This window comes from Portunus trituberculatus, chromosome 47 (assembly GCF_017591435.1).
Source record: "Portunus trituberculatus isolate SZX2019 chromosome 47, ASM1759143v1, whole genome shotgun sequence".
Taxonomy (NCBI): Eukaryota; Metazoa; Arthropoda; class Malacostraca; order Decapoda; family Portunidae; genus Portunus; species Portunus trituberculatus.
In genome coordinates this window covers 36,750,719-36,777,282 of record NC_059301.1, presented here as the reverse complement: position 1 = coordinate 36,777,282, position 26,564 = coordinate 36,750,719, and the positions used below count along the sequence as shown (strand labels likewise).

General features: G+C 38.0%; 1 protein-coding gene across 1 annotated transcript in view; it reads left to right on the top strand.

Moving 5' to 3' along the window:
* Window positions 1-23,143, top strand: part of LOC123498229 — an 84,889-nt gene extending 61,746 nt beyond the window's left edge. The window contains exons 7-8 of the mRNA XM_045245392.1: window positions 20,510-20,651; window positions 21,669-23,143. Of these exons, the coding sequence (XP_045101327.1) occupies window positions 20,510-20,622 (113 nt within the window). The 3' untranslated portion in view covers window positions 20,623-20,651; window positions 21,669-23,143. The remainder of the gene's footprint in view (window positions 1-20,509; window positions 20,652-21,668) is intronic.
* Window positions 23,144-26,564: the final 3,421 nt, after the last annotated feature.

The following is a 26,564-nucleotide window of genomic DNA, read 5'->3' as shown; positions in this document are numbered from 1 at the left end:
TTCTTTTATAAGGGGACCAAACCACTCCAGCATATTCCAATCTTGGTCTAATTACCATACTAATTAATTTCTTCATCATATCTTTATCCATATAATGGAAGGCTAATCCAATATTTTTATCAAATTATACGTTTCTCCAAACATCTTATCAATATGAGCCTCAAACTGCCCATGGTCTTGTATTATCACTCCCAAATCCTTTTCCTTTTCCACCTTTTTCAACACTACTTCTTCACCCATCTTATATGACCCTCTTGGCCGTCTTCCACTCTTCCCATCTCCATCACATGACTTTTGCTCAGATTAAATTCCATTTGCCACCTCTTGCTCCACTCCCAAATCTTATCCAGATCTGCCTGTAAAATTTCACAATCTTCTTCACTCTTCACACACCTACACAACTTCGCATCATCCGCAAACAAATTAATATAACTGTTTACTCCTCTGGCATGTCATTAATATATACAAGGAAAAGTATTGGTGCCAGCACTGAGCCTTGTGGGACTCCACTCTCCACCACCAACCAGTCCGACTTTGCATCCCTTATTACCGTTCTCATCTCCTCCATCTCAAGTAGTTTTCCATCCACTTTAACACTTTTCCTTTCAGTCCTCCATAAATCTCTAATTTCCATAACAGTCTCATGTGAGGTACCTTGTCAAAAGCTTTCTTTAAATCCAAATATACACAGTCCATCCATCCTCTCTCTTGTATTTTGTCAACCACTCTTGAATAAAAGCTCAGTAGATTTGTTACACATGACCTCCCTTTCCTGAAGCCAAATTGATGATCCGATAATAACTTATGATCCTCCAGGAACCGTATCCAATATTTCTTTATCACCCTCTCACAAATCTTACCGACCACACTTGTTAGAGACACAGGTCTATAGTTAAGAGGCTCTTCCTTACTGCCTCCCTTATAAATGGGCACCACTTCAGCTCTCTTCCACTCTACTGGTACTTCCCTGTTTCTAATGAACACCTTATAATATCATATAATGGATCAATCAATTCTTCTCTACACTCCTTCAATAATTTTCCTGAAACTTCATCTGGTCCCATCGCTTTATCATCTTTAAGTTCCTCCAACATTTTATATAACTCCTTTTAGGTATCTTAATGTCATCCATGTGCACATTTCCTTGTACATTCTGAGGCTTTACAAACATTGTTTCTTTAGTAAATACTTGCTGAAACCTATTATTTAGCAATTCCGCTATATTCTTAGGGTCATCTACTATCCCTTGCTCTCCTTTTAATCTTTCAATGGACTCTCTCTTTTTAAGTTTACCATTTATGAACCTGTAAAACAATTTTGGATGTTCCTTACTCTTGTCTACAATATCTTTTTCAAATTTTCTTTCTTCCTCCCTCCTTACCCTCACATACTCATTTCTCGCCACTCTATAATTCTCCTTATTTAGTATATTCCTGCTCTTTTTCCATCTTTTCCAAGCCACATCTCTTTTCCTTAGCCTTAACACAAGTTGCATTAAACCAATCCTTTCTTCCTTCCTCTCTCGGTTTATACTTTGGTACAAATTTCATAACTCCTTCTTTATAATATTTCATAAAAATCTCATATTTCTTTTGCACTTCTCTGATTTGTAACATCTCCTCCCAATCTAATTTTCTGAAATAATTTTTCAAACTTTCTGTGTCCATCTTTCTATAATTCAATCTACCACTCCTGTATGTCTCGTCCTTCCTTCGCTGTGTTGTTGCTATCTGCATTTCCATAACCACATGATCACTCTTTCCCAAAGGACACTTGTATTGTATATCTCCACATAGGTACACTTCTCTTGTTAACACCAAATCCAGTCTAGCCGGTTCATCATCTCCTCTATATCTAGTATTTTCCTTCACCCTCTGTTCCATCATATTTTCCATCATTAGATTAAGAAATCTCTCTCCCATGCTTCCTCTCCAACACCACTTACTAGATTTTCCCAATCCACCTCCTTACAATTAAAATCTCCTACTAGTATCACCTTTCTTTTTCCAGATAATACACTTTCCAAACTCTGTAAAGTATCCTTGATCATATTGTCGTATTCCCTTAATGTCCAAGAATTTGTTTTAGGAGGTACATAGGTCACCATGATTATTAATTCTTTTCCATCACTTTTTATCCTTATGCTTATCACTTCTGTTGTTCTTCCCATACCAAACCTTATCCACATTTATTTATTTCTTCGTCATAATCATAACTCCTCCTCCACCTTTACTCTCTATCCTTTCTCCATATATTATATTTATTATCCAAATTTATCTTTGTTTTTCATGCAATTTTGTCTCAGTCAAACACACTATATCAGGCTTCTCCACCATCATATAGTCTTGCAATTCCAATCTACTTGACAGTATCCCATCTATATTAGTATACATTACGGTCCACCCACTGCTCCTCTAGGGGTTCCTCCGTATTCCTTCTTTCCACATACCACTTTCTGACTCTCTCTCCTATAACTCTCCAAAAACTTTTCTTTCCTCCTCAGACCGCTCATCATTTTTCCTTCTCGCCTCTTCCACCAATTCCTTATATCTTCTCTCTCTTCCTCATTTCTATTCTTTCTCACAAACACCTCTTTACAACCTTCTATCTCTCTTAACTTTGATGTTCTATATAGGATATCCTCCGCAGATTGTTGTGACTTCAGTACTACTTTAATCGGTCTGCTCACTCCTCCTTATACGGACCCAGTCTATGGATCTCTTCCACTTCTTCTTGTAGGTCTTTTTTTTCATCATCATTTAGATTTTTGAACAGATCTCTTACCGTTTTTAATTCTTCCTTAATTCTCTTAGGCTTATATGTTATATTTTGTTCTTTCATCCCAAATATTAACACACTCTTCTTCTTTTCTGCTATTTCCTTATCAATGTTTCCTTATTCTTCATTACATTAACCAGTTCCTTGGACCTTTCTTTTTTGTCTTCCTTCAACTGATCTTTAATTATTTCTTGTAATCCAACCATCTCTGCTTCCTCGACTCAGTCCATTGTGTTTTCTTCAGTTCCCATTCCTTTCAAACCTTTCATTCTGCTCACTAATCATTTCCTTAAAGTCATCTTTCTCCTTTACTACTCTCTCCATTTTCTCCTCCAACCGTCTCTTGTATTTTTCAACCTCCACCTCAAGTGTGCATTCTCATCCACCAATCGTTTTTCATTTTCCTCCAGTCTCTTAACTCTTTCCTTCAAAGCCTTGGAATTCTCTATCCTGCTCCTCCTCACTCCTCTGAACTTTTAATTCCTTCACCAACTCCTCAAATCTCTTCTCCAACATTACCAATCTACCTTGCAATGTTGCCCTGTTGAAGATGGACTCATGCTTTGACTGGCCACTTTCGGCTTTGCTCCTGGGCCTCATCAACATATTTTGAATTTGGTAATTTATTTCACCGGTCTATCCATTTTTTTTACTCTTCCTGGGAGCATGTGGGTGTGTGGTCACTGGGGCCAGGCCTGGTAGCTACGTGTGTGGTTGGATGCGTTGGCGGCTGCTATGGCTGGCCTTTGTGTGGTTCCCGCCTGTCGCTTGGAGTGTGGAGGTTCTCACACCTCCGATCACTCCCATGTACACGCCACCAGGCTACGTTCACTCTGTACACTGTTCACTCGCTCTGGTCGCCCCTCAATAGCAATAACTATTCTCACTCAAGCACATTGCTTAGCGTGTGGAGTGTTAGTTAGATGCCGCTCTGAGCAGGAGGCACGTCCGCCTCCACGGAGCGGAGTGTGTGTGTGTGTGTGTGTGTTAAGTTCTGACATTTGAATAATAAATGCATGTGTTTGTTGTGTCATTTCAAACCAGTAGTATGCATTTTTCTGTATGTGTGTGTGTGTGTGTGTGTGTGTTTACCTAGCTGTATTTACCTAGTTGTTTTGTACAGGGTTTGAGCGGGGCTCATAGTGTCCTGTCTTCATATCTCCATTTATCTCATTTTTTCTTTAAAGCTATGCACATTATGTGCTGTAACAAGTTCATCACTCAGTGCATTCCATTTTTCCACTGTTCTTTGTGGAAATCTGCATTTTCCAATATTCTTCACACACTGCCTCTTCCTGATTTTTTTTGCATGCCCTCTTGTCCTTCAAGTTTCATCTGCCACTAACACTAGGTCTTCCTCGTCTCTTTTCAATGCCATTAACTATGTTATGCTTTATTATTAGGTCCCCTCGTTCTCTTCTATCGTGTAAGGTTGGCAGTTCCATTTCTTTCAGCCTTTTTTTGTGTTAGGTCATTTATTTCCAGCACCATCTTTCTAGCTATCGTCTGGATTCTTTCTAATTTTCTTATATCCTTTTGCAAGCTCGGCCACTACACCACTGCTGCATATTCCAACTGTCTATCATATTCATAATATTTTTTTCATCATATTCTTGTCCATAGTGAAATGCCACTAATATTCCAACATTTTATCTTGTTCCAAATATTGTACTTATGTGTTTTTCGGGGCTCAGCATTTCTTGTATAACCACTCCTAGATCTTTTCTTCTTTAGTCTTCATTATTTGTCCCTCCCTCATCAAATAGTTCCTTACCAGTCTTGTCTTACTCTTTCTTATTTCCATTACATGGCATTTCTAAGCATTGTATTCTAACTCTCACTTCTTACTCCACTCATAAAGTTTGTCTATATCTCCCTGCAGTAGCAAACAGTCTTCTTTCTTAATTATTCTTAACAATTTTGCATCATCAGCAAATAAATTGATATAGCTAGTCACTCCATACTGAATGCCATTTACATATACCAGGAACATTATTTCACTGATCCCTCTCACTCCACTTGATACTTTAAGTCCTGTCCACGGAGCATCACGCATCAGCACTTCTTGTGTTAAAAATTTCACTAGCTCCAAACGGGCTCATCACTGAATCTCATAACCAAAGACCCTATAAAAGAAAGACTGAAAGCACCACCTTTGGTGAAGAAAAGGCTAACTGCTTTCTCTGATGTAGTTATTTCTCCAACACAAGACTTCACCATCCATAGACTTCACATCACAATGTTAAAACCTTCATACATTAGTCTTTAAATAGCTAATATCTTGTATAAGAACATTTTTAGTAATGATTTCTTTTCTTGACCCATATGAACTCATTTTCTTTATCTGTAGACAGAACAGTTCATCCACGACCCGTCTCTGTTCATTTTCTCACTCCATTCTGTATCAACAAAGTCCTGCGAAGAAGAAGATCTGAGGCCATCCATGAGGAGCACACCTTCAGCCTCTCCTGTGATAGCCAGGAAACTATTATTCATGTGGAGAATCTAAAACTTCCTGTTTGGGCGGAGAAGTTTTGTCTCAGCTGACCACATGGCTTCCTTGACCTGACCAGACACAAGGAAATTTCTGCTTTATAAATAGACTTAAATGTAATCTATTTCAATATCCATATGTTCACTTATGAAATTTCTTTGTGAACTGATTTATCAAAATACTATCACTTTGTCATGTATGTTCAGGAAATGATTTTGTCATATATTTTCTTCTTAGATATGTTAGAAGTGAAGGCCAGTAATTCTTCTATGATTTTTCAATGATTTTTTATGGTGCATACCTATTCTTATTAATATGCTTATTATTTTTTTTTTTTCAGATTCATGTGTATGCATGTGAAACTTAAATAAAGTTTATCCTTTACATGTGGAATATGAAACATTGTTCGGATTCATGTGTCATATTTCAATGTACAATGTGAATCTATATACATATAATGATACAGCGTTTCAGGAACACTGGAACATTCTGTGCAGAACAACCTCTTTCTTTCAGGTGTTCACCTCGAAATGGGGATGTATTCCTCTGGGGTTTTCTTACTGAACATAAGTAGTTTATATACATATATATATATATATATTTATATATATATATATATATATATATATATATATATATATATATATATATATATATATATATATATATATATATATATATATATATATATATATATATATATATGTGTGTGTGTGTGTGTGTGTGTGTGTGTGTATTTACCTAATTGTATTTACCTAATTGTAACATACGGAAAAGAGCTATGCTCGTTGTCCCGTCTCCATATCTACTAATGTCCAGCTTTTCTTAAAATCATGAATATTCCTTGCGTTGACCACTTCCACGTCTAAACTATTCCATGCTTCCACCCTTCTATGAGGGAAGCTATATTTTTCACATCTCTCCTATAAGTGGCCATTTTAGTTTTTCCCATGCCCTCTCGACATTCTTTCATTCCACATACACAGATCTTCCCTATCCATTTTTCCATGCCAATCATCACTCTGTATATTGCTATCAGGTCTCCCTTTCTCTTCTGTTTTCCAGGGTCGGAAGTTGCATTCTTTTCAGTCTGTCTTCATAAGTCAAATCTCTTAAGTCAGGCACCATTTTTGTTGCAGCCCTCTGTACTTTCTCTAGTTTCCTTATGTGTTTCTTTAAGTTCGGAGCCCACTGTATTGTTGCATATTCAAGCCTTGGTCTTATCATTGCAGTAATTATTTTCTTCATCATTTCTTCATCTAAATATACTGAACGCCACTCTTATGTTCCTCAATAAGTTCAATACTTCTCCAATTATTTTGTTTATATGTCTCTCTGGCGATAGGTCATTGGTAATTGTCACCCCAAGGTCTTTTCTTCATGACTGGTTTTATGTCTTCATTTCCTATCTTGTACATACTCCTGATTCTTCTTTCACTCTTGCCAAACTCTATTTTCTTGCATTTTGTCGTGTTGAACTCCATTTGCCATGTACAGCTCCATTTCCATATTCTGTCCAAGTCTTCCTGGAGTAGTTCGCAATCTTTGTCACATCTCACTTTTCTTAACAATTTTGCATCGTCTGCAAATAGGCTCACATAACTGGACACCCCATCCACCATGTCATTTATGTAGACCGCAAACATTACTGGTGCCAACACTGATCCCTGTGGAACTCCACTCTCCACCAAGCCCCATTCTGATGGTCTGTCCTTAATTATTGTTCTCATTTCTCTTCCTACCAAAAGTCTTCCATCCATTTTAGTAAACTGCCATGCACTCCTCCTACCATTTCAAGTTTCCAGATCAGTCTCCGGTGTGGTACCTTATCAAAGGCCTTTTTAAATCCAGATATATTCCATCAGCCCAACCATCTCTTTCCTGTATTACATCTATCACCCTCGAATAGTAACATATCAGGTTTGTCGTGCATGAACGCCCTTTTCTAAAACCAAATTGACACTCACAAAGTATGTCATTTTCTCCAAGAAGTCTGTCCATCTATTCTTCACCACCCTCTCACACATCTTAGCTACCACACTTGTAAGTGACACTGGTCTATAGTTCAATGGGTCTCTCTTGTTACCTGATTTATAGATTGGGACAATGTTAGCTCTTTTCCAGTCTTGGGGCACTACACCTTCCCTTAATGAGGCATCAATTACTTCACAAACTTTTTCTGCCAGTTGCTCCTGCATTCTCTTAAAATCCATCCTGATACCCCATCAGGTCCCACAGCTTTTCTCACTTCTAAACTCCCCATCATATTCTTGATCTCCTCCACAGTTACTTGAAACTCCTTCATAATCCCTTTCTGTTCCATTACCAGTGGTTTGTCAAAAGCAGTCTCCTTTGTGAATACCTTCCGAAAGCATCCATTCATAGCCTCTGCCATTTCCTGGGATCTTCACTGCATACTCCATTTACTTCTAAACTTTCAATACTTTCTCTATTTTTGATGTTGTTGTTCACATGTCTGTAAAAAGCCTTGGTTGGTCTTTACATTTATCAATTATATCCTTTTCTTGTTTCTTTCTTTCTTCTCTTCTAATCAACACATATTCATTTCTTGCTCTTTTGTAACTTTCCCACTGCTTAATCCGTCTTTTCCTTCTCCACCTCTTCCATGCATCCTCTTTTCTTGTTCTAGCCTTTTCACATCTATCGTTAAACCAGTCCTGCTTTCCAACTTCTCTATGTTGTCTTATTGGTACAAATTTTTCTCACCTTCTTTGTATATTTTTATAAATTCCTTCCACTTTTCATTTGCTCCTTAGCACTCTTGAATTTCATCCAATTTGTCTCTTGAAAGAATTTCTTTAGGTTTCCAAAATCTGTCTTGGCATAATTCCATCTTCCCACTTTATATTCTTCATTTCTTCTAGATTTCTCTTCATCTATCACCTTGAACTCCAAAACTGCATGATCACTCTTTGCTAAAGGGCACTCCACCCTCATCTCCTCAATGACCATTGGCTCTGTACTAAAGACCAAGTCCAGTCTTGACGATGCTCCTCTCCTCCAAACCTAGTATCTTCTTTGACCCACTGAGTTAACACATTTTCCATTGCCAGTGTCAATAGTGTATTTCCCATGTTGTCTCTGATCCTTCCATTGACCAGTCCTCCCAACACACCTCTTTACAATTAAAATCTCCCATCATTATAGTTCGTTCACAGCCACCCAACATTTCTTCCAGACATGTTCCTGTATCACTTATCATTTCTTCATATTCCTGTACTGACCATGCATTTGTCTTAGGTGGTACGTACACCACTATGTAGTGCCTCTTTTTCCTTCATTAGTTTCTGCTCTGATCTTTAGCACTTCTGCCTTTCCCATACCTTCTTTCACTTGATCCACCTTTATATCTTTTTAACCAGCAACATCACTCCTCCTCCCATCTTACCTACTCTATTTCTTTTCCAAACATTATATTTCCTTCTCCAACCATCATCAGGTCTTCTCCTCTCTCAGTTTTGTTTCAGTAAGACCCACAATATCTGGGTTCTTGTCCCTCAAGTAATCGTTGAGTTCTAAAATCCCGATATCACTCCATTTATGTTGGAATACATTACATTCGCTCATACGTAAGTTTCTTTAGTCCTTTCTTGCTGTACTTTTCTGGGTTATGAACCACTTCCTCAGTCTCATATCCAAGATTCTCCAGAAAACTCTTTCTTCTCCTCTTCTGTCCTCTCTTCATTTTTTTCAAAGCCTCCTTTCTCAACTCATTTAACATTTCTCTTTCCTTTTCACCGAGATCTCTTCTCAACCAAATCTTCCTTGTTGTTTCCTGCTGGGCTAGCCTCCATGACTTCTCCACCAATTCATCTACATCCTTTTGTGACTTAAGTTTGATTCTTATTGGCCTCATACCTTCTCTGTGAACTTTCCAATTCTATGGAAGTCCTCTATTTCTTGTACTAGGTCTTTTCCTCCTCCTGCACCACATTAATGATATTATTTATCACCTTTTTATGTTTTCTCTCTCTCCATTTTACTCGGTGTCTTATCCTCCTCCACACCAAATATCACCACACATCTCTTTTTGTCTACAGTTTCCCTCACCAATGTCTCATTTGACTTAATAACCTTCACCACTTTCTCAGCAATCTTCTCTTCTATGATCTGTTGATCTATAATTTCAGCAAGGCCCAAAGTTTTCTCCCCAGACTCTTTGATTTCCTTTTCCAGACTTGCAACTTTGTAATTTACCTCCTTTCTTTCCACTTCCTGACTTTTTCCATTCAGCCTGCTTCTCCATCACTTTTCCTAAAGATTCTCCACATTTGTCGCAATTCACTTTAATTACCTTAACTTCCTCTTTCAGTACTGCATTTTATTTCTTCATTTCAGCGCACTCTTTCATTACATTGTCATAACTCGTTTCCAGGCCCCATACTTTTCAAACAGTTTTCAATTTTACCTTCCAACTCCAGAATTTTCTTCACATAAACGCTCTTCTCCATTATTCCTTGAAATCCTGTGAAGTCTGATTCATCTTTCGAGTTCACGGCCGCCATGTTGCGCAGATGTAAACAAACCAGCTGATGGCTCAAACGCAGGCTACAGTTTATATTCACCTTCCCTGGACATTATTTTGCTAATCAACAGTTAACATGACTATATGGAGACGGAACAAACATTACAAGCTCCTTTCCCACCTTGGTTTCTCTTAGGCAATGGCAACTGTAGAATTAGAGATGATTGCTCTGGAGCTCAGCGACCACATCCGCCATCGACGGTGTCCCGTGTGTGTGTGTGTGTATTCACCTAGTTGTATTCACCTAGTTGTGTGTGTGTGTGTGTGTGTGTGTGTGTGTGTGTGTGTGTGTGTGTGTGTGTGTGAGGTAGATGTATTAACAAAGTTCCTATAATTTCTCAGGTATTGGAAGTATTCTGTATCATGTATGGTGTTTTGCTAGCATGTTATGCTTATATTTTGTGTAAACAATTTAGCATGTGCTTGTATTTTCTTTAGAGTATTGTTTGTGCTTAATGTAAACAATATATAATAATAATAATAATAATAATAACCAGCATTCTTTGATGTGACAAGTAATGATGCACAGACTGGTAGATGCTTTACCTAATTCATGCTTGTGTCTGACTGCTTCTACTGCTTTATTGTTTTCTACATTGAGATGTAAATCTGCGTTGCATAACAAAATATGCCTTTTGCTTTATAAAGTTAACGCACTTTGTTTTCATTGTTTATTGAAGGCGCAAATATTGTCAAAGTAATGGTATTTGTGATACAAGTACAGTAGGTATGAACTCCATATACAAGCATTGCTATATATGTATGTTATGCCATGGCACCAATAGCATGCTTATGTCTGTGTTGTCACTCATCATTTGTGTTTTCTGACCTTTTGCCATGACTAACACACCCTTTGTTTGTTTTCTTGTGTACTTTACCTTCATTACTGCTTTTGTCAGTTCTTAATTTTAATGTTCTCTGAACCTTTGAATGAAAATGTTTTCAATGATGCGTTTTTAACACTGAATCTACTTCCCAGATTATTTTTATCATATGGTTTGTGGCAATAAAGTTTTGAACTTGACCACACACACACATACACACACACACACACACACACGGGACATCGTCGATGGCGGATGTGGTCGCTGAGCTCCAGAGCAATCATCTCTAATTCTACAGTTACCATTGCCTAAGAGTAACCAAGGTGGGAAAGGAGCTGGTAATGTTTGTCCCGTCTCCATATAGTCATGTTAACTGTTGATTAGCAAAATAATGTCCAGGAAGGTAAATATAAACTGTAGCCTGCGTTTGAGCCATCAGCTGGTTTGTTTACATCTGCGCAACATGGCGGCCGTGAACTCGAAAGATGAATCAGACTTCACAGGATTTCAAGGAATAATGGAGAAGAGCGCTTATGTGAAGAAAATTCTGGAGTTGGAAGGTAAAATTGAAAACTGTTTGAAAAGTATGGGGCCTGGAAACGAGTTATGACAATGTAATGAAAGAGTGTGCCGATATGAAGAAGGAAAATGAAGCACTGAAAGAGGAAGTTAAGCTAATTAAAGTGAATTGCGAAAATGTGGAGAATCTCTAGGAAAAGTGATGGAGAAGCAGGCTGAATGGAAAAAAGTCAGGAAGTGGAAAGAAAGGAGGTAAATTACAAAGTTGCAAGTCTGGAAAAGGAAATCAAAGAGTCTGGGAGAAAACTTTGGGCCTTGCTGAAATTATAGATCAACAGATCATAGAAGAGAAGATTGCTGAGAAAGTGGTGAAGGTTATTAAATCAAATGAGACATTGGTGAGGGAAACTGTAGACAAAAAGAGATGTGTGGTGATATTTGGTGTGGAGGAGGATAAGACACCGAGTAAAATGGAGAGAGAAAAACATAAAAAGGTGATAAATAATATCATTAATGTGGTGCAGGAGGAGGAAAAGACCTAGTACAAGAAATAGAGGACTTCCATAGAATTGGAAAGTTCACAAGAGAAGGTATGAGGCCAATAAGAATCAAACTTAAGTCACAAAAGGATGTAGATGAATTGGTGGAGAAGTCATGGAGGCTAGCCCAGCAGGAAACAACAAGGAAGATTTGGTTGAGAAGAGATCTCGGTGAAAAGGAAAGAGAAATGTTAAATGAGTTGAGAAAGGAGGCTTTGAAAAAAATGAAGAGAGGACAGAAGAGGAGAAGAAAGAGTTTTTCTGGAGAATCTTGGATATGAGACTGAGGAAGTGGTTCATAACCCAGAAAAGTACAGCAAGAAAGGACTAAAGAAACTTACGTATGAGCGGAATGTAATGTATTCCAACATAAATGGAGTGATATCGGGATTTTAGAACTCAACGATTACTTGAGGGACAAGAACCCAGATATTGTGGGTCTTACTGAAACAAAACTGAGAGAGGAGAAGACCTGATGATGGTTGGAGAAGGAAATATAATGTTTGGAAAAGAAATAGAGTAGGTAAGATGGGAGGAGGAGTGATGTTGCTGGTTAAAAAGATATAAAGGTGGATCAAGTGAAAGAAGGTATGGGAAAGGCAGAAGTGCTAAAGATCAGAGCAGAAACTAATGAAGGAAAAAGAGGCACTACATAGTGGTGTACGTACCACCTAAGACAAATGCATGGTCAGTACAGGAATATGAAGAAATGATAAGTGATACAGGAACATGTCTGGAAGAAATGTTGGGTGGCTGTGAACGAACTATAATGATGGGAGATTTTAATTGTAAAGAGGTGTGTTGGGAGGACTGGTCAATGGAAGGATCAGAGACAACATGGGGAAATACACTATTGACACTGGCAATGGAAAATGTGTTAACTCAGTGGGTCAAAGAAGATACTAGGTTTGGAGGAGAGGGAGCATCGTCAAGACTGGACTTGGTCTTTAGTACAGAGCCAATGGTCATTGAGGAGATGAGGGTGGAGTGCCCTTTAGCAAAGAGTGATCATGCAGTTTTGGAGTTCAAGGTGATAGATGAAGAGAAATCTAGAAGAAATGAAGAATATAAAGTGGGAAGATGGAATTATGCCAAGACAGATTTTGGAAACCTAAAGAAATTCTTTCAAGAGACAAATTGGATGAAATTCAAGAGTGCTAAGGAGCAAATGAAAAGTGGAAGGAATTTATAAAAATATACAAAGAAGGTGAGAAAAATTTGTACCAATAAGACAACATAGAGAAGTTGGAAAGCAGGACTGGTTTAACGATAGATGTGAAAAGGCTAGAACAAGAAAAGAGGATGCATGGAAGAGGTGGAGAAGGAAAAGACGGATTAAGCAGTGGGAAAGTTACAAAAGAGCAAGAAATGAATATGTGTTGATTAGAAGAGAAGAAAGAAAGAAACAAGAAAAGGATATAATTGATAAATGTAAAGACCAACCAAGGCTTTTTACAGACATGTGAACAACAACATCAAAAATAGAGAAAGTATTGAAAGTTTAGAAGTAAATGGAGTATGCAGTGAAGATCCCAGGAAATGGCAGAGGCTATGAATGGATGCTTTCGGAAGGTATTCACAAAGGAGACTGCTTTTGACAAACCACTGGTAATGGAACAGAAAGGGATTATGAAGGAGTTTCAAGTAACTGTGGAGGAGATCAAGAATATGATGGGGAGTTTAGAAGTGAGAAAAGCTGTGGGACCTGATGGGGTATCAGGATGGATTTTAAGAGAATGCAGGGAGCAACTGGCAGAAAAAGTTTGTGAAGTAATTGATGCCTCATTAAGGGAAGGTGTAGTGCCCCAAGACTGGAAAAGAGCTAACATTGTCCCAATCTATAAATCAGGTAACAAGAGAGACCCATTGAACTATAGACCAGTGTCACTTACAAGTGTGGTAGCTAAGATGTGTGAGAGGGTGGTGAAGAATAGATGGACAGACTTCTTGGAGAAAATGACATACTTTGTGAGTGTCAATTTGGTTTTAGAAAAGGGCGTTCATGCACGACAAACCTGATATGTTACTATTCGAGGGTGATAGATGTAATACAGGAAAGAGATGGTTGGGCTGATGGAATATATCTGGATTTAAAAAAGGCCTTTGATAAGGTACCACACCGGAGACTGATCTGGAAACTTGAAATGGTAGGAGGAGTGCATGGCAGTTTACTAAAATGGATGGAAGACTTTTGGTAGGAAGAGAAATGAGAACAATAATTAAGGACAGACCATCAGAATGGGGCTTGGTGGAGAGTGGAGTTCCACAGGGATCAGTGTTGGCACCAGTAATGTTCGCGGTCTACATAAATGACATGGTGGATGGGGTGTCCAGTTATGTGAGCCTATTTGCAGACGATGCAAAATTGTTAAGAAAAGTGAGATGTGACAAAGATTGCGAACTACTCCAGGAAGACTTGGACAGAATATGGAAATGGAGCTGTACATGGCAAATGGAGTTCAACACGACAAAATGCAAGAAAATAGAGTTTGGCAAGAGTGAAAGAAGAATCAGGAGTATGTACAAGATAGGAAATGAAGACATAAAACCAGTCATGAAGAAAAGACCTTGGGGTGACAATTACCAATGACCTATCGCCAGAGAGACATATAAACAAAATAATTGGAGAAGTATTGAACTTATTGAGGAACATAAGAGTGGCGTTCGTATATTTAGATGAAGAAATGATGAAGAAAATAATTACTGCAATGATAAGACCGAGGCTTGAATATGCAACAATACAGTGGGCTCCGAACTTAAAGAAACACATAAGGAAACTAGAGAAAGTACAGAGGGCTGCAACAAAATGGTGCCTGACTTAAGAGATTTGACTTATGAAGACAGACTGAAAAGAATGCAACTTCCGACCCTGGAAAACAGAAGAGAAAGGGGAGACCTGATAGCAATATACAGAGTGATGATTGGCATGGAAAAAATGGATAGGGAAGATCTGTGTATGTGGAATGAAAGAATGTCGAGAGGGCATGGGAAAAAACTAAAAATGGCCACTTATAGGAGAGATGTGAAAAAATATAGCTTCTCTCATAGAAGGGTGGAAGCATGGAATAGTTTAGACGTGGAAGTGGTCAACGCAAGGAATATTCATGATTTTAAGAAAAAGCTGGACATTAATAGATATGGAGACGGGACAACACGAGCATAGCTCTTTTCCCGTATGTTACAATTAGGTAAATAAAGGTAAATACACACGAGTGTGTAAATAAGTGAGAATATCTCTCTCTCTCTCTCTCTCTCTCTCTCTCTCTCTCTCTCATATATATATATATATATATATATATATATATATATATATATATATATATATATATATATATATATATATACACACACACACACACACACACACACACACACACACACACACACACACGTAATGATAATAGTATTACTGGCTACATCTGGCAGTTCAGGGTTAGTGCTTCGTCCAGACGATAGATGGCGCGCGAAAAACAAAATTCCGGTGGCATTTGGTAACTGTTTGGCGTCAAACTTTTGTATATGTTGAATGTTAAGCTTTCCAGTCTTTCTTCTATACTGTCTTTGCTCATAACTGTGCGAGCAATCAGATTTCGGTCATCATTTGGCTTTCACGGGTGGAGGATGTCCACCGACGCTCTACTTTGCCAAGAAACTGTACTGTGGAGTATAGTTGCTGTGTGTGCACCTAAAAAAAAAAAAAAAAAAAAAAAAAAAAAAAACTTTTGAAAAAGAAACGTCGGACTTTGTGGTGCAAGCAGTGGCTTTCTCGGTGGTCTCTGCGAGGGAGCTTTAATAAAATATTTTTAGAGCTACAAGCAGAAAACCAGACAGACTTTGAAAATTATACATGAAAGCCATTCATTGCATTTCATGAATTGCTGAAGAAGATACATCCATATATCTGCAAGCAGGACACCGGCATCCGAGACAGTATACCACCGGATGCTCGTCTTGAAGCAACACTTCACTTCCTTGCCGCAGGAAGATCCTACACAAGTCTCCAGTATTCCACTAGAATTTCAAAATGAGAGCCTCAGCCTGATCATCCCTGAAACCTGTGCAGCCATCTATAATGTCCTGAAGGAGGATTACCTTAAGGTGACTATACTTTGTATCTGCCCTATGAAGGGCGGATACAAAGTCTAGTGATAGTTTTAATTTCTTTATTATTTTTTAATATCACATAAACAATAAAAAATATGTTCGTAATAGCTATGTAAAATTGTATTTTGTACGGTAATATGCTGTAACCTTAATATAAACCTTTTCATACCATTAATTTGTCCGAGCCATCCACTCGCAATATCTGATGTTCCCTAGTAAGATCTCCCATGTCACTCATGCTTAGAGCATCGAATATTAACTTTTTGGCCAATTTCTGCTGGTCTTCACTCATATTCTTGTATTTCATTGTATGAAAATAGAAGAGCGGGACGGGAGAGAGAGTGCGTACATCCTTTCACTGCAACTGTCATTGACACACTGCTCTGAGTCTGCTCAGCGATTTGAAATAGCTCCGCGTCATGACTGCGTTCATGATGCTGCGACGAGTTGAAAGTGACATTTTTCAACTCGTCGCTTCAACACATTGCGCATCAAAATGCTCCGTGTGGACGGGGCCTTACTCCAGGATGAGTACGTATCCCTGATCAGTTATCCTCTCCCTGTCCGTCAAATAATCCCTTATCCAATCTTATATTATTCCTCTCAGTGTGTGTGTGTGTTCACTGTTTGATCTGCTGCAGTCTCTGACTAGACAGCCAGACGTTACCCTACGGAACGAGCTCAGAGCTCATTATTTCCGATCTTGGGATAGGTCTGAGACCAGGCACACACCACACACCGGGACAACAAGGTCACAACTCCTCGATTTATATCCCGTACCTAGCTACTCACTGCCAGGGCCCATTGAATTATAGGGTCCCTCCACGCGCAGGACTGGGTAGCCGTGGGCGGGACCAAAGCTCTGTGACGTCACGGGGAGCTCTGCTGGGAGGTGCGCTCTCTCTCTCTCTCTCTCTCTCTCTCTCTCTCTCTCTCCGTCAGTCTTTTTTCAATTCCCACTCATTCTCCTATCCCCGTTCATTTCTCAGTCTATTTCTATCTCTGCGTCAGTCGTTTTCCATCTCCATCATTCTCTACTCCCCGTTCATCCATAAATCCATCTCTCTCTCTCTCTCTCTCTCTCTCTCTCTCTCTCTCTCTCTCTCTCTCTCTCTCTCTCTCTGTCTGTCTCTCTCTCTCTCCGTCAGTCTTTTTTCAATTCCCACTCATTCTCCTATCCCCGTTCATTTCTCAGTCTATTTCTATCTCTGCGTCAGTCGTTTTCCATCTCCATCATTCTCTACTCCCCGTTCATCCATAAATCCATCTCTCTCTCTCTCTCTCTCTCTCTCTCTCTCTCTCTCTCTCTCTCTCTCTCTCTGAAATACACGCTTTCGCTCTATCTCACAAATAAAGTTTTCGAGAATGGTTGAACTCTGAATTATTATTGTCATTATTATTATTATTATTATTATAATTATTATTATTATTATTATTGTAGCTTCTTATGGCATTTATTACTACTTTTGTTTCTCTCTTGCTTTCACAACAACAACAATAACCACCACCACCACCACCACTACTACTACTACTACTACTACTACTAAATAGGCTATTATATTGGAAAGAACTTATAAGATACAACTATACTTTATGAAAAATAGTAAAACGTTCAATCAATAAAAACGAAAACCCTTGTCAATAACTCTGGTGCATAACCATTTTGTAATATGTATAACTTGATTTACACCGAATAAATATTATTATTATTATTGACAGACACACACACACAGACAAAGACGGACAGACACACACACAGATAAAGACGGACAGACACACACACACAGACAAAGACGGACAGACACACACACACAGACAAAGACGGACAGACACACACACAGACAAAGACGGACAGACACACACACAGACAAAGACGGACAGACACACACACAGACAAAGACGGACAGACACACACAGACAAAGACGGACAGACACACACACAGAGACAAAGACGGACTGACACACACAGAGGCAAAGACGGACAGACACACACACAGACAATTAAAGACGGACAGACACACACACAGACAAAGACGGACAGACACACACACAGACAAAGACGGACAGACACACACAGACAAAGACGGACAGACACACACACAGAGACAAAAAAGACGGACTGACACACACAGAGGCAAAGACGGACAGACACACACACAGACAAAGACGGACAGACACACACAGACAAAGACGGACAGACACACACACGCAGACAAAGACGGAGAGACACACACATACAAAGACGGACAGACACACACACAGACAAAGACGGACAGACACACACACAGACAAAGACGGACAGTCACACGCAGAGACGAAGACGGACAGACACACACACAGACAAAGACGGACAGACACACACACAGACAAAGACGGACAGTCACACGCAGAGACGAAGACGGACAGACACACACACAGACAAAGACGGACAGTCATACGCAGAGACGAAGACGGACAGACATACACACAGACAATTAAAGACGGAGACACACACACACAGACAAAGACGGACAGACACACACACAGAGACAAAGACGGACAGACACACACATAGACAAAGACGGACAGACACACACAGACAAAGACGGACAGACACACACACAGACAAAGACAAAGACAGACGATGAAAACGTCGATGAAAGATACTTACTTGTGGCCGGTGGCAATGACAAATGTAAGGTGGGCACTGCTCCAGGCTTGAATGCTATTTGATTTGAAGGCACCGGTAGTCGAAGGAGTTCGTATTTCAGATTCCTCTGAAATGCTGAAGGAGGAAAGTGTCTGCTGCATACTCGCTGAGTTGCTGGATTGAAGTCGGTTTTCTTTTCTCTCCACACAAATGGATCCACTTTGCACATGTTTCTTTGTCTTTCGGAAACCGAAAATATTTATATTCTGACTTTCCTTTACGGTAATTTGAACAGTTAAGCACTGCACAACAAGGCATGGTAAAATAAACTCCATTCACTAGGCGGTGGGCTTCGGCGAGCCAGTGCGAGCGGAGCCAAGAGCAGAGCCAGGGAACCCAAATTGGGTCGCGGAGACGAACGTGTGTGTACCCATGCCTGACGCAAACTGATCCGCGGTGACATGCTCAACCCTCGAGCTCCCCGTGACGTCACGGCTTGCGCCAACAGAGAAAATTTCCAGACCCTCCACGACTCGACCCTACATTCAATGGGCCCTGCTCACTGCTAGGTGAACAGGGGCTACACGTGAAAGGAGACACACCCAAATATCTCCACCCGGCCGGGGAATCGAACGCCGGTCATCTGGTTTGTGAAGCCAACGCTCTAACCACTGAGCTACCGGGCCTTGTCACGGCTTGCGCCAACAGAGAAAATTTCCAGACCCTCCACGACTCGACCCTACCAATATAATTCAATGGGCCCTGTTTATTTTACAGCTTAAAACCATTCAAGCTATCATTATTAGCAATGATGGTGATTGTTCGTACATAACAGAATATACAAAGGCCATGTTTTGAAAAGCCGTATCACCAATGATAAGGAGGTCGTCCATTCTGGAGCCCCTTTGCAAAAAGCCACAATCTGGTGTGTAGTCCACAGGTATAGAGTGGTCTATAGTTGAGAGAATATTCCCTCAATGTTTAAAATTACATCATGATAAAGCGTGAAGGTACAATATTGCTATTGAGTAGGTAGTAGTTTACGTCATTTTATTATTTCACAGTTATGTATTAACAAATTGAACATATAACGTACATTGATATTAAGTAGCAGTGTACGTAATTATATTGTTATATATATGTTGATACAACATAAAAATCGACTTTGATATTAAGTAGTAGTTTACGTTATTACGTCATGTTTACGTAGGTACAACGTAAAAACTTTATATTAAGTAGTAGTTTACTTCATTATATTACGTTGTAATTACATTAATACAATGTAAAAATACAACGTTGATATTAAGTAGCAGTTGACATCATTATACATTATGTTGATACAATGTAAAAAACAACGCTGATATTAAGTAATAGTTTACGGTGTATTACGTCATGTTTACGTTGGTACAACATAAAAATATTTAACGATATTAATTAAGTAGCAATTTACGTCATTGTATTACGTCACCATTACGTTGATACCACGTGAAAGTACAAGGTTGATATTAAGTAGTGGTTTACGTCATTATATTACGTCTTTTTACGTTGATATAATGTAAAAATACAACATTGATGTTAAGTTGTAGTTCATGTCATTATATGACGTCATTGTTACGTTGATGCAACGTAAAAAATACTAAGTTGATATTAAGTCATTATATTACGTCATTATTACGTTGATACAACGTGAAAAACATTGTTGTTATTTAGTAGTAATTTACATCAGTATATTATGTGAATCCTGAAGCACTGGTGTTTCCTCCTTGGTGCAATACGTTTTCCCCACAACATACCAGCCTGACTAAACTAAATGATTTGAAAGCGTAACAATACTTTTATATCATTATTTTTATTGTTTATTCTTGTTATTGTAAAAAGAAAAATCGCTTATAGCAAGAGTAATTTCATAACGTTAAGATTGAAATTATCTTCAATTGCACAGATTAGCTGTTCTGCTGAAAGGGACAGGAATAAAGGGGATTGTGTCCAGATTATCTAAACTTTGGGTAACTAAAGTTGTAATCATCCTTGATTATAACATCTCAACATATTTTTTTTTCTTTTTTTTTTTTACAGCACTGAAAGACTGGGATACACTCTCAGAAAAAGAAGTGTTACCCCTCTTCACCTCAGTGTGTAAGGACAAGTATGAGACAGTGTTGCCTAAAGTCATCAGTGCATTCCAGTGAGAAAATTAAGATATCCTGACATCTTCAAGGTATGTTTCTTTTGCTTCATTCAATTTAGTAGTATTTTAAATATATACAGTTACAAGTTGCTGTCTGAAAAATTATTTTATCTCTTAAGGTCAAAAATTCATATCTATGATAGATATCATAATGAGAGAGAGAGAGAGAGAGAGAGAGAGAGAGAGAGAGAGAGAGAGATAGATGCCTAGTTAGTGCAGATAATTAAAATTTGAAGCCATATGACTTGTGATATTGCAGTGCCTTCCTTTGTTAATCAGTCAATCAGTTTGTGAAGATCAATACTTATTATAAGAGGGTAATTGACAACATTTTCATCTCACTCACCTCAGTATAATGAAGCTAATCTCTGCAATACAGCTTGCTACACATTTAAACCAAAATTCCTCACAGTAAACATGAAAAACATTATATGTATAATTACAGCATTTTTTTTTTTTTAATCAAAAAAATATTTTGAATAACATACCAAAGTATTTACCTTAACTTGCAGTACCTGGATGTAATGATTTATTAATTAGAATTTCAACAAGTTTACTCAATCTCCCATTACAAATTTTCAATATATGTATGCATATATCAGCTTTTCATGCTTCAGAGGAATTTATGTTTAGCTTTTTAAGGACAAATATTTTTTTCTGTATTCTGGTGTAATTTCTCAAATATTGAGATAACTTACTACTGATTTTTTTTTACTGTACCCAAAAAATTAGCAATTGTGTAGTTAGAAAAATGTTTTCATTAATACCATTAAAATGAAAAAAAATAGTAAAGTTTTCATATTGAGGTAGGAGAATCTCATGACAGACCTTAACTAGATACTACATTTAATGCTGATACGTACTGAATAGCAAAATACTCTCAAACAAAAATTGTATTCATCTTAATGATTAGGCTTTTGGTAAATAATATCATAAAACATTTTGAGGAACTTAACTTTTTTTTTTTTTTTTTTTTTTTTTTTTTTCTTTCTCCCCTGCATATTACAGTCCTTTCTTCATTATGTCATAAGTCCTGTAACTCTTCAGATGCCAGAAGACCTAGACTGAAGTACTCCACTGTCTTCGAGGGTCTGATCAACCACAAGATGATTGGAAGAGAATTTGTTAATGCATAATATCATGACACTGAATTCCTTAATATTTTTTTATATTTCCTTTTATTTACTTATCCATTTTGTGTAACTATCATCTGCTCCTTAGTGGATTCATTTTAGCTTACTGACACCTTAAAAAATTACAAGTAATAATTTATCTAATCCCAACCATTTCAAGAAAGAACATAAGAAACATGTATTTTTAAATCACAATGGTGTTATATTAGTCCTACCAGGAGGTAGTAGACACCTATCGAAACGATGATTTACTCCCAGCGAGTTCTAATAGCACTAGCTCACAGGGTGCTGTGAACCTTCCATTAAAGTTAGTTGTGATCTCGCTCAACATTTCCCTTTGTGTCTCAAACCTCAAGGGGGCAGTCACAGCTTGCCCTCTAAAACCGACACGCCTTCTTCACACAAAACTGCATGCACTTACTACACATGCACCCTTCATTTGAAAATCAAAGTTAAAAAAATGGTGACTCCAAACCCAGCCTCAGAGTCCCCTTCTGGGGAGGGAACCACTAATATCCCCAGGTCAGATTCCTCTCTTAGTAATGACACCTCCCTCAACTTGTGTATAATACATTAACTTCTACAACATTTGTGGTCTTAGATCTAATTTTCAGTCCGTAAAACACCACCTCTCCTCTACTAAATCTCATCTTCTTTTTCTCACCGAAACACAGCTGTCTTGAAGTAATTGATAGTAACCCCTTCTCTGTTCCCTCCTACTTTCTCTATTTTAATTTTCGTTCCAAAGCTGGATGCTGCGTCTTTATACACAACGACTTAACTTGTTCTCGTGGCCATGCTCTTGGATCTTCTGAATTTTCCACCATCTGGTTTCGACTCAACACTCACTCTCTAACTAAATTCATCTATGCTATCTATCTTTCCCCTAACTCTTCTGACAATAGTAAATTCTTCGACTGTTTAGCTTCCAAAGTGGAGCATATTCTGTCCTACCCTTTCGCAGATATTTCCATTCTTGGAGATTTCAATGTTCACCACCAGCTTTGGCTTTCCCCTCCCTTCACTGACTATTTCAACTTCACTATAATCCATGGCCTAGAGCAACTGGTGCAACCCCTTACTCATTTTTCTGACCGTCTTGGAGACATGCCGAACATTCTTGATCTCTTCCTCACCTCTAATCCTTCTGCTTATGCTGTCATCCTTTCATCTCCTTTGGGCTCCTCTGATCACAATCTCATTCCTGTATCTTGTCCTATTTCTTCAATCTCTCTTCAGGATCCCCTAAGCCGGAGGTGCCTCTAGCGTTTTGCCTCTGCCAGTTGGGGGGACCTGAAGAGGTATTATGCTGATTTTCCCAGGAATGATAATTATTTCTGTCAGAGACCCATCTCTTTGTGCTGAACGCATAACAGAGGTGATAAATGTCTGGCATGAAGGCGTACATTCCTCATTCTTTTTCTCAACCTAAACCTTCTAAATTTACCTTGGTTTAACTCAGTTTGTTCTCGTGCTATGCATGATAGAGAGGTTGTCCACAAAAGGTACTTCTGCCTTTCATCTGATGATTCTTATGCACTTTATATCTCTGTCTGGAATCATGTGAAGTCTGTTCTTCAACTTGCCAGACACTCCTTTATAAAGAGAAAATGTCAAAATCTTTGAAACTCAAACTCCCCTTGAGACATCTGGCATCTAGCCAAAAACGTCTCCAATAACTTCACTTCTTCATCCTTCCCTCCTTTATTTCATCCTGATGGCACCACTGCCATCTTTTCTGTCTCTGAAGCTGAACTCTTCTCTCAAACCTTTACTCACAACTCCACCTTGGATGATTCTGGGCTTGTCCCTCCCTCTCCTCCTCCCTCTGACTATTTCATGTCTACAATTAAAATTCTTCATAGTGATGTTTTCCATGCCCTCACCAGCCTAAACCCTTGAAGGGCTTATGGACCTGATGGGATCCCTACTATTGTTCTTAAAAACTGTGTTTCTGTGCATGCATCTTGCCTGCCAAAACTCTTTCAACTTTATCTTTCGTCTTCTACCTTTCCTTCTTGCTGGAAGTTTGCCCATGTTCAGCCTGTTCCTAAAAAGGGTGACTGTTCGAATCTAACTACCGTCTTATAGCTTTAATCTCTTGCTTGTCTAAAGTTTTTTAATCTATCCTCAATAGGAAGATTCTTAAGCATCTGTCACTTCACAATCATCTATTTGATCGCCAGTATAGCTTCTGTCAAGGTTGCTCTACTGGTAATCATCTGGCTTTCCTTATTGAGTCTTGGTCATCCTCTTTTAGAGATTTCAGTGAAACTTTTGCTGTTGCGTTATACATATCAAAAACTTCTGATAGAGTCTTGCATAAAGCTTTGATTTCAAAACTGCCCTCCTACGGTTTCTATCCTTCTCTCTGCAACTTTATCTTTATTTTTCTTTCTGACCGTTCTATTGCTGCTGTGGTAGATGGCCACTGCCCTTCTCCTAAATCTATTAATAGTGGTGTTCCTCAGGTTTCTGTCCTGTCACCCACTTTCTTTCTATTATTCATTAATGTCCTTCTTAACCAAACTTCTTGCCCTCTTCACTCCTATGCTGATGATACCACCCTACATCTTTCCATGTCCTTTCAGAGACGACCAACCTTTCAGGAAGTGAACAGATCATACAGTGATGCCACAGAACGCCTGACTTTAAACACTTTAAACACTTTATTATATTTGTCTGTAATACACTTATAAGTTTATGGTACAATAAATTTGGAAGACAAATAGCCCCTTTTTTAAGCACAAGCTTTTTGGGCACACTTAATATCTACTAACTTACTTAACTAAGCTAAAACTAAAAACCTAACTGAAGATAATGCATAAAAATAGTATTGGAAAAACAAAGATTTGGGGATAACTGACATTAAGAGAACAGGAAGGAAAGTGAAGAAACAATAAATAAATAAATAATAATTTTACATGAAAAATGGAATCTGAATCATAAATAAAGAAATATATGTTTTTGTGAATAATTAAACAGACAAAAATGCTAGAGGATATAAACTATTTTGATTACAACAAGAAAATAAAGGATATAGACTATTTTGATTACAATACTACTGTAAATAATAAAATACATCTGTATTACTTAAAAAGACTGAAAGACAGTTTATTCAGAAAATTATGATAAAAAAAAATAAAGGATATAGACTATTTTATTACAATACTAATTAATGAAAATAAATATGTATTACTCAAAAAAAGATGGCACGACAGCTATTTATAAAATTATGATGGTTGAATTACAAAATGTATCAGTACAGAGACAATAAATATTCTTTTAATTTTCTCTTAAAGATGTTTATGTTTATTGAGTTTTTTACATATGTTGGAGTGCTATTCCATATTTTGTGACCTTTGAACATTAGAGAGTGTTGGTAGAGAGTTAAACTGTGATGAGGAATCTTTAGAGAATGTAGCGTGTGGAGTGGTTATGGGTTTGAATCAGAGTACTGTTACTGCTGGAATTTATCTGTTTGAACATATAAGATGCAATAGAGAAGTTTGATAGATCAAAGAGTTTAAGGAATTTCATGGATTTGAAGAGTGGAGGTGTGTGTTGGAGGAAGTCACTATTTGTCATGATTCTAATTATTTTTTTATGGAGAATATTTAGATTATGTAGATGACATGGGTAAGTAGTGGACCATATTGGATTACAGTAGGTCAAGTGTGGGAATATGTGGGCATAATACATAATTTTCATAATTTCTACTGGTACAAAGTTTTTCATTTTCAGTAATAGAGCAATTGACCGTGATAACTTAAGGCAAAGATTTGATATGTGATATTTAAAAGTAAGATTATCGTCAAATGTGACTCCAAGAAATTTCATCTTAGAAACCTGAGTGATATCTTAATCTAGTATGGTAAGTCTGGGTAAGGGTTGGTATTTGGTGGTGGTGTTAGTGAATAACATATAGAAAGTTTTAGCCGCGTTGATTGTCAGGGGATTTGCAAGACACCATTCAGAAAAAGCAGTTAATTCTAGGTTGGCTCTGTAGATTAGGTCAGTGGGATTATCACCAACCATGTACAAGGTGGAGTCATCGGCAAACTGTATTGTATTTAAAGCAGTTAAGGCATTGCTGATATCGTTGATATATAATAGGAAAAGAATAGGGCCTAAAATGCTACCTTGTGGCACACCAAGATGTATAGGTTTGATGGCAGATTTAGAGTTACTGTAGGATGTAAATTGAGATCGGCCAGTTAAATATGATTTGAACCAATTTTGCACACAGCCATGAATACCGTAGTGATGTAATTTGTCTACTAGAATGTTTGGGTCAACTGTGTCAAATGCTTTGGTGAAATCAATGAAAATGGAAATGATAGACTTAAGGTTATTTAAAGCATTGTGGAGATCAGTGGTAAACACATTTATAGCATCAAAAGTATTTAGTCCTGGGCCAAAACCAAACTACCTGTTATTCAAGATTTTCTGTTTATTGAGGTAGTTCATGAGGAAGTTCTTCATAATGATTTCAAAAATTTTAGAGAACACTGATAAAATGGAAGTTGGTCGGTAATTTGAAATATTAGTTTTACTTTCAGATTAATGGATAGGGGTGATTTTTGCCAACTTGAATCTATGAGGGAAAACTGCATCTCTGATTGAAACATTGAAAAGTTTAGTGAGTGGTTCTGCTAAAAGGTTTTTGTTCTCCTTGATTATTTTTACAGGTATTTCATCAATAAGACATTTAAAAAAAAAATTTTAAGGCTGATATAGCTTTTACTATGTCATTTTCTGTCACTATTGGAATATTCATTGAATTGAGGAAATTTCCTTTGAGATAAGA